At 41.9% G+C, this 9594-nt stretch overlaps 2 protein-coding genes across 2 annotated transcripts in view; one reads left to right on the forward strand and one right to left on the reverse strand.

The window, feature by feature from the left end:
* The window catches only part of mmp25b (matrix metallopeptidase 25b), a 26146-nt gene extending 23924 nt beyond the window's left edge, over positions 1–2222 (forward strand). The window contains exon 21 of the mRNA XM_078788851.1: positions 1250–2222. Coding sequence (XP_078644977.1) covers positions 1250–1512 — 263 coding nt within the window. The 3' untranslated portion in view covers positions 1513–2222. The remainder of the gene's footprint in view (positions 1–1249) is intronic.
* On the reverse strand, positions 1960–5884 carry ca15a (carbonic anhydrase XVa). The gene is made up of 9 exons (XM_058062510.2): positions 5745–5884; positions 5389–5461; positions 5265–5291; positions 5013–5183; positions 4796–4944; positions 3200–3295; positions 3043–3121; positions 2807–2970; positions 1960–2716 (listed from the first exon to the last, which is right to left on the reverse strand). The coding sequence occupies exons 2-9, from the start codon at positions 5459–5461 to the stop codon at positions 2528–2530; spliced, it is 948 nt and encodes a 315-aa protein (XP_057918493.2). The 5' UTR covers positions 5745–5884; the 3' UTR covers positions 1960–2527.
* Positions 5885–9594: the final 3710 nt, after the last annotated feature.

The following is a 9594-nucleotide window of genomic DNA, read 5'->3' on the forward strand; positions in this document are numbered from 1 at the left end:
CAAATAATAAAAACTTAAGAAACCACATATAGTTGGTGGGTAGACAAATGATTTTTTTCAGATTAAAATGAACAAAGCATTATTAGAGCCCTGTAGACATGACAAAACACGACTATAGTCACATTTATACTCTTTTTATTTACAACATATTGCGCAACTGCAGGGTCTTGAGACACATGCTAACTCGCAAACTAGAGAGCTAGCGACCTAAACGGTAGCCTCCAAGTTATTTCCTTTAAACTTAAATAGCCAAAAATGTACCACTTCCACACGGATAGGGAGGATAACTATTAACAGTTATTTAACCTTTAACATGGACATTAATCAAACGTAATAATTTTTTTCTGGGTACATGATACCATACAGCATCCATATCAAACTTACATTAAACTTTCATATCAAGGCGGGGGCCTCAAACTAGTGGCCCGTGGGCCACGTGTTTGAGATTTTCTTTGGGCTTAACGTTCTATGTCAAAACAACATTGTAATGACCCAAATAGGGTCACCTAGAATGGCGTTGGACATCAAGCCTCAAACCAGGACTCACATTCCACATTCTTCCGGGAGCATTAACATTTTGAAGGAATCATGGAGAAGACATTTCATGCAAAACTTTGGTTACCACCATCTTTGCAATCATGCAAGCTCCAGGAACCGGATTCAAAATGAAGAATTGGAATTGGATCGGAACCAAAAAACTTAAGTCCAAATGATGCTACATAGTTGCTAACATTTGTGTCCTCCATTATGCTACATTGTTGACAATGTATATTCAGTGGGCAAACAGCTAATTAGCATTAAAGCTGCATACCCAACATTGCATTCCGAGAAGCAACTTCAACTAAAAAAGTCTAAATTCCAGTGTCAAAATGAGAAACGGGACCTGTCACCTGAGATGTCAGTAATAGCTGAGGTTAAAGGTCAAACCAGGGTTTGGAGCCATAAAGCTTTTCAAAGCAAGCATTCCTTGCAAGGTACTTCTGGGATCACTTTGCAATGTTGAGTTGCATTTCAGCTACGTCCGTAAAAAGGTGCATTCAAAGACATGTCGCTGAATGTGCACACTGAAAGCTGTCAAGGAAGTGCGCCTGCAGACACGACGATGCAAGTGAATGCCAAATACAAAACAATTAAACCACTTTGTAACATAATGAATCTTGTCAAGCACCTCTGACACTTTAGTGTGACCTCTGCAGTATTAATCAAAATGGATGTCTTTGTAATCACAAGACTACTGTTTTCTATTCAGGTGACGCCTATTTCTTCAAGGATAACCACTACTGGGTAATCAAAAGCGGAGGACTGGACCAAGATGTTGTAACCCCAAATTCTATCGGCGTGGACTGGCTCCGATGTCCCGCTACTCCGCCGTCCTTCGCTCCGGCCAATCCTAAAGACCCGAAAAGATGTAGCTGCGACCTCATGGGCTCATCATCATCATCGCTAAGAAGCAGCTTCCTTTTGGTGTCTCTTTTGGTCATTAAGGAATTTATTCATAAATCACTGTTGTAGAGCACCTGGATTTGTAACATTATGAAAAAAAGGATTTTTTTTTTTCTTAAAAAAAAATGAAAATGCATCATCATGGCTGTCATGACATCATCATTCTCACAGCAGACGTCCTCAGTCCTCAATCAGTTTAATCTGCAAAAACAATCAAGGTGGTAACATACACTGATCACATGATTAGTCTGTACCTGTACAGTAGCTGATACTTTTAAAGGGACAGTCACTCGCAGGGCAGGTTGCAGCATTAAGTAATACGTTAATTGGGTCACCAGAACCTAATCCGTCACTGTCAAGTCTATATCAGATCTGTGATGACATGTAGATCATTTTTTATTTTGGCTCCACCCAAACACACCCTTAGATTTAATTGCTGGTTGCACTCTCAAATCAAGTACATTTTTGGCTAATGCTTGAGTAATTATCGAAAAGAAAAAAAAAAGCACATCAAGGTGGTTCAGAGACACACAAAAGGTGCGCACATTTATTGGCAAGTGTCACTTGAACAGATGTAATCAGTCTTGCAGGAAATAAAAGGCTGCGATGTATTTTGTGTTTTGGGTTTCTTGTGGCTCGCTCGGAACTCCTTTAAGTTTCACCTATATAATCATTTGAAGTTCACACACAAAACTTGACAAAAAAGTCAGTTTTGTGCAAAGTTGTGCATCACCGGGCAAACTCCATCATACAATTCATAAAGGTCAAATAAATAGAAATATTTATAATATAAAAGCAACAATAGCTTCATTCTGTGTGTGACCGTAAAAAGGTAGCAGCTGGTGTTTCAACTTAAAACTATATTGAGCAATTTAAAATGTAACATTTGTAAAGGTGCTAGCCTCACTTTGACATCCCGCAGCGAGGATTTAGTCATTACAATTTTGAGTATTATTCTTAAAGTAGATTAGGTTCCACACATAAAAAAAAAATCCCAAAAAACAATTTAATGATTAAAAAGTCGGTGAAGCCAAGCTACATTCCTAAATGGGTTCATCTGCAATTAAGCGTCAACTGTGGAGGACTAACTCCAGGCCAGTACAAGGCTGAGAGCCAGCAGACCCAGAGAGACGCAAGCTTTGGACGAGTCGCTAGTGTCTTCCCTGGGCTGGGTGGTGACTGGCTGAGAGTCTTGGATGTTCCTGAAGACGTTCACCGCAATCGGTGATGAGTCGGTGGTGTTGACGTGCAGCGTTGTGCTAAAGAGGTCAATCTAGGGGGAAGGGATATTGACAAGTTTAGAAGTCTGGTCATAGACCGTGGACACAAAGACAAAAACAAAAAAAAGACCACAAAAATCTACCAGGTTGCTGCTGACTTTGACGGAATCCTTAAAAACGGTCCAGACGACTGCTTCGTAGCAGGCAGGCGTGGTCAGCGAGCCAAGATAACGATAATAACTTGAGCGGTTCACTCCCGGCAGAAGGTCGTCCAGTGAAATCTCTGACTCTATGGGGGTTACTTGACCTGACAGTGACAGAATAACAGTCTCAGCTCTGTTAAGTCATGTTTGGAGTTTAAACTTGAGCATCAGCTTACCGGCTAGCGTGATATTCTGCAAGTAGGACGTGAGCATGCGCCAACTGGACGGTTGGTCATCTGGAAGACTGTCATCTGCCTAAAAAAAGGAGGGAGCTTTAGATTGAGATGCACAGCACAGCATGACGTCACATGCAAGAAAAAATAAAATGTTAACCTCAATAAAGAAACCCAGAGCAGCAACTCCCGTAGAGTCATTGACGGCAGCGCCTGTGTCTAGGTTATGACTGCCCTTGATGTTGACGATGTGAAACTGCAGGGGTGAGGAGTCCAAACGTGAACACATGTGGTACGAAGGTTATATGTTAGGACTACGTTAAAAAGCCATAGCATTTCAGTATGTGGAATCAAACTATGGAATGGATTGAGTAAGACCCTCAAACAATGCACAACGATGAGCCAATTCAAGAAACAATACAAGCAGTTGATGTTTGCTAAATACAAGGATGAAGAGTCTTGAACCAGTCATGATGTGCTATATATATATCACTATATTGACACTTACTATGGTACCCATTATGGCATTGGATGCTCATATCGCCTCGTACGTCGGTAGGTGACAAAAATTAAATAATTTAAAAAATCATTACAAATAATAAAAAGTCATAAAATAAATCATAAAATTCACAACATTCATAAAATAAATAAATAAAATTATATTAGGAAAGCAGGAAGTGAACAAATTTAAATTATTCATTCATTCATTTTCTACCGCTTACACCCTGGACTGGTGGCCAGCCAATCACAGGGCACATATAGACAAACAACCATTCACACTCACATTCATACCTATGGACAATTTGGAGTCGCCAATTAACCTAGCATGTTTTTGGAATGTGGGAGGAAACCGGAGTACCCGGAGAAAACCCACGCATGCACGGGGAGAACAGGCAAATTCCACACAGAGATGCCCGAGGGTGGAATCAAACTAGGGTCTACTAGCTGTGGGGCCTGCACGTTAACCAGCCGAGAAGCCCTGTAAATGTTACATTAATTCATTCATTTTCTACTGCTTCTCCTCACGAGGGTCGGCGGAGGGTGCTGGAGCCTATCCCAGCTGTCTTAGGGCGAGAGGCGGGGTACACCCTGGACTGGTGGCCAGCCAATCACAGGGCACATATAGACAAACAACCATTCACACTCACATTCATACCTATGGACAATTTGGAGTCGCCAATTAACCTAGCATGTTTTTGGAATGTGGGAGGAAACCGGAGTACCCGGAGAACGGGGAGAACATGCAAACTCCACACAGAGATGGCCGAGGGTGGAATTGAACCCTGGTCTCCTAGATGTGAGGTCTGCGTGCTAACCACTAGACCGCCGTGCCGCCCCCAAATATAAATAAAAAAATATATATATTTATAATAATTTTACTTAAAAATTTAATTAAAAAAAACTATGAAACTTAAACTATATTACGAAAGCAAGAAGTGAACAAATGTAAATAAAAAATAGTTATAATAATTTAACTTAAATATATAATAAAAAACTTAAACTATATTAGGAAAGCAGGAAGTGAACAAATGTAACAGTTACTGATTGTAAAAGTACCAGATGGAGGGGTAGGATTTAATAAGCTTTGCTTCTTCCTACTCCTTTTGGACATGTGGAACTGTGAACTGATTATGTGATGCATTCAATTGTAATCTGATGCATGTTGAAATGAAATTAAACCATTACCATTACCATTACCATTACCATTACCAAAGTGGTGCAACTGTTTTAATTAACATTTAAAGTGATAGCTTGCCTCCATTGGGTAGCGTTTCCCATTGACTGTGTGCTCGGAGCCCCCCGTGCTCGATCCGTTGCCCCAGTGCAAGTGGAACTGCAAGGTGTCGTAGGCCTCGGAGAGACCACCCTCTGAAATCTCCACCCCAGGGTTCATGTTCACTTTGACTGGAAGACACACAAAAAAAAATCAAATCACCTCATGAGCAATGGCGTTGTTATAATATCCTTCTCACCAGTTTGGCCAGTGTTGGTTATCTCTTTCAGTGCGCTGGTGTTGCCAAATTGAGTGAAGTTAAAGTCGGTCAGGCCTGCATCTTCTGTGGCATCATCAGACACGATGTTTATGGGTGACTGTCTACTGCCATTGCAAAACTCTGGAAAATTCGTCGGCCATGTTGTGTCATCTGAAAGTAGGAGAAATTGAGGTTTTCCAGAGGGCAACACAGCAGCAAAAAAACAGCAAAAGCGAGCTAATGGTTACTTACCGCAAGAAGGGTCATGGTAACACCAGACTGAGGAAAAAGGGGGAGTCAGAAAGTCAAAAAGGGGGGAATGGTCAGTCTTACATGTGGAAAGATTGTACTAAGAAATGTACTAAGCAATTCTTACTCGATGAATCATCACCAGAGTAGACGCCGACCACAAGGATAGAAGCAACGAAGGCAACAAATAGCCACTTCATCTAATAAAGCAAAGAAAATTAATAAATGTGCTGTGTGAGCATACTTTTTGGTGACGGCAAATGAAAAAAAAATCAGTAAACTAGCTTTAATATGGAAGAAGTGATCAAAATAGCATATACTTTAGCCCCAATGAACATCTGTTCCACTGTAATTAATTAAGGAGACGCAATTTTACGACGCAAAGAGCGTCGTAAAAAGTCGTAAAAAGTTGGCAAATCCGGTAAAATGTACTTTGAAAATGCTAAGGAGTAAACACGATTGAATAAACGTGGTACGTCTTACCTTAAGCTACTTGTATGTGTGTGCTCTCCTGTCTTGTACAATAAACTAGCTTCATCCTTCCTCCTCCCCGCTTTTTATGAGCTCAGCTCCTCGTAAAAACGCCTCCGTTTGTCACCTGTCCTCAACCTCTAACCCCCACTGACAACATCACCCGTCTTGGATCGGTTGTTAGCGGTGGTGCATTCAAAGACACATGACATGGAGATTCCACATCAAGAGATACAAATCTTTTTGTAGTTGAGCCCCCCCCCCCCCACAAATTCTTTTCACAGGCCAAAAAAATGAATCAATACATTTAAGCCAGGGTTAATATTTAACATTTCATTTATTTATTGGAATATTAATTAGCTTACCCTCTCCATATAAGGCAATGTCGGTTCTGGTTTGAATGACCTGAGCAGATGACTAAAACGCCCCATAAATTGCATTTGACATAAATCCACATTTACACAATTAAAAGTCTCATTCGAGAAAAGAAATAAACAGTCTATAGCCAGGCTGCACGGTGAAGTAGTGGTTAGCCACACAGCTAGGAGACCAGAGTTTAATTCCACCCTCAGCCATCTCTGTGTGGAGTTTGCATGTACTCCCTGTGCATGCGTGGTTTTTTTTTCAGGTACTCCGGTTTCCTCCCACATTCCAAAAACATGCTAGGTTAATTGGCCACTCCAAATTGTCCATAGGTATGAATGTGAGTGTGAATGGTTGTTTGTCTATATGTGCCCTGTGATTGGCTGGCTGGCGACCAGTCCAGGGTGTACCCCGCCTCTTGCCCAAAGACAGCTGGGATAGGCTCTAGCAACCCCCCGCCCCTTCCCGCGACCCTTGTGAGGATAAGCGGTAGAAAATGAATGAATGAATACAGCTGAAATAGGTGCAGATTCTGGAAGGACTAGAAAGCTTTCTCTGCTGGTTACAGTGTGTAGCTGCTCTATAGGAATTATAGTGTGAATGGTTGTTTGTCTATATGTGCCTTGTGATTGGCTGGCGACCAGTCCAGGGTGTATCCCGCCTCTCGTCGGAAGACAGCTGGGATAGGCTCCAGCACGCCCCGCGACCCTCATGAGGATAAGCGGTAGAAAATGAATGAATGAAAAGTCTCATTCAAGGAAAGAAATAAACAGCAGTCTATAGCCAGGCTGCACGGTGCGCAAGTAGTTAGCACGCAGGCTACACAGCTAGGAGACCCGAGTTCAATGCCACCCTCGGCCATCTCTACAGGCACCAAGTAACGTTAGCTTCTTTGATCATGTACATTTCATACTGTGGTGTACACAGTGGCGGGGCAGGGGTCCTCGTAAGAAATTCATGGGGCCCCTCGTGGACGATAAACAAACAAAAAACCTTGCGACTCGCGCTGATTGTTGTTTCATACTGGCATCATAAATGCCCATTGTTTTGGTCTCTAAGGGGCCCCCTAAAAGCTGGGGCCCCAGGCAAATGCCTGGTTTGCCCTTTGGCACGCCCCGCCTCTGGATGAACATAAAGTGATGCTATAGCACCATACCTTTCTGTCTCCTCCTGACCCCATCTTGCAAAACTTGCTTGGTTTCATCCACATCACGTGATGGACGTGTGATCACGTTTGGGGGCTCCTGTAGAGGGCGCCATATGGCCCATAGCTAGACCCCGCTACTGATATTAGGGCTGGTGTGACTTCAGATTTTTCCCCCATATGAAATAACTGGAATTGAAACACTCAGTTCTGGATTGTCTTTAGCCTTTTTTTCAAAATGTAAAAAGTAGCGAGTTTTAATACACCGGAACGGAACTGAAGTGTCATACAAAAGGTAAAATGAAGTGGCAGACGTGCCGAATATATCAGTGTTAATTCTGCTCTGGTTTCAGCCATATTGTGTTGAGCTGCCAGTACAGCGTGTATACCAGGTCTCTTCCTCTTCTCTGGTTATCAAGACTCTAATGACAAATGATCACAAGACAATGACCACACTAATTGTTGACAAATAGCTTACCTCGCCTTTCTTTTTCTTAAAGTAGCTCTAATCATGATGAAAGTTGGACAACCCTGCTTTACAGTGTTCAAAATCCTACTCACATTGGTGTCATTTAGTTATCATTAACCAATTAATGGGTTGCAACGATACACTCACTCCATTCACATACGCTCACGAGACACGATATTGGGTTCAGGAGATAAGTCAATATTTTAACATTACTTTTAAGAAAACTACAATAACAAAATATAGAATCGGACAAACAGACTTTTGAAGTTTTTTGAAACAAAACCTAAAAATTATAAAGGTTAACAACTATGACGACAGTTGGAGCTGCTACTTTTAATCATTTTTGTTGATGTGGAGTAGATTGGTGTAGATTAGCATTATGTTAAGCCAAAAAAAAAAAAACACCCTACATTTCCCATGATGCTTAGAGTGCTGTACCAGGAAGCAGGTCTGAATTAGGCTCTACTACAGTAACTTTAGTAACTTTGAATAAATGTTAACTTACTTCAGCTTCTGTCTGGACATTAACATTTCTATGCTTGGCTGCACGGTGGGAGGGTTGTTAGCGCTCAGGCATCACAGCTAGGAGACTGGAGTTCAATTCCACCCTCGGCCATCTCTGTGTGGAGTTTGCATGTTCTCCCCGTGCATGCGTGGGTTTTCTCCGGATACTCCGGTTTCCTCCCACATTCCAAAAACATGCTAGGTTAATTGGCGACTCCAAATTGTCCATAGGTATGAATGTGAGTGTGAATGGTTGTTTGTCTATATGTGCCCTGTGATTGGCTGGCCACCAGTCCAGGGTGTACCCCGCCTCTCGCCCGTAGACAGCTGGGATAGGCTCCAGCACCCCCGCGGATAAGCGGTGAGGATAAGCGGTAGGAAATTAATACATTTCTATGGTGCTGGAGCAAAACATCCACCATGATGGTGAGCAAGACAAATGGCCACAAAGCTGTGTAATGTATTCATTAGTAAAAATCCATTAAACTGCACAAATATGAGCAGCAGTAGGAATGTTTTTTTCTTTTTTGCTTACATTTTTACCCTTCCTTACTGTGTTATAAACACTTAATTAACATTCATTCATTTTCTACCACTTATCCTCACAAGGATTGTGGGGGTGCTGGAGCCTATCCCAGCTGTCTTCGGGCGAGAAGCGGGGTACACTCTGGTACTGGTGGCCAGCCAATCACAGGGCACATATAGACAAACAACCATTCACACTCACATTCATACCTATGGACAATTTGGAGTCGCCAATTAACCTAGCATGTTTTTGGAAACCACTTAATGAACATACAAAATAATATTTATATGTATATTGAACTGGAAGTACTGTATGATACACAATTTACACTTTGTAACTATTGTCCATGGTGCTGTTGATTTACAACAACCAATGTTAAAAAGTTGTTTTTTTTCCCCCACACATCCATGTTTTTGTTATGCGTTTACAATGCAATGTTTCTGGATTCTGCTCACCATCATGGCGGCCACACACTCACAGGGCATACTACGGAAGTGGATGCCGAGTACTGTCACTACCAAATAACACATATGATCATTCACAGAAGTGATGCCACAGTTCACAGTGTGATAGACCTCTACCTCTTATTTCTCGAAGCGAGATCTCATGTTCATCTTATGATCTCATGACGCCCCTACCAATTAATACCTGAGAACATTTAGTAAGAGATACCCGGTCAGGCCTGTTTCTGAGACACTTCACCGCACCAGACAGCAGATTCATCCTTTATTGTGTCCCTCTAGCTCTTTTGTCAGGTGGCATTTGGAACAATCAAATACAGTTTCAGGGTGTCAATCACGCATCTAAAGAGGATCCTCATGCTTAGAACAACAACAAAACATGCTATAACCAGGTG

Source organism: Doryrhamphus excisus, unplaced genomic scaffold (genome assembly GCF_037039965.1).
Source record: "Doryrhamphus excisus strain RoL-2023G ecotype Guam unplaced genomic scaffold, RoL_Dexc_Guam_v1.1 HiC_scaffold_24, whole genome shotgun sequence".
In the NCBI taxonomy this organism is placed as follows: domain Eukaryota; kingdom Metazoa; phylum Chordata; class Actinopteri; order Syngnathiformes; family Syngnathidae; genus Doryrhamphus; species Doryrhamphus excisus.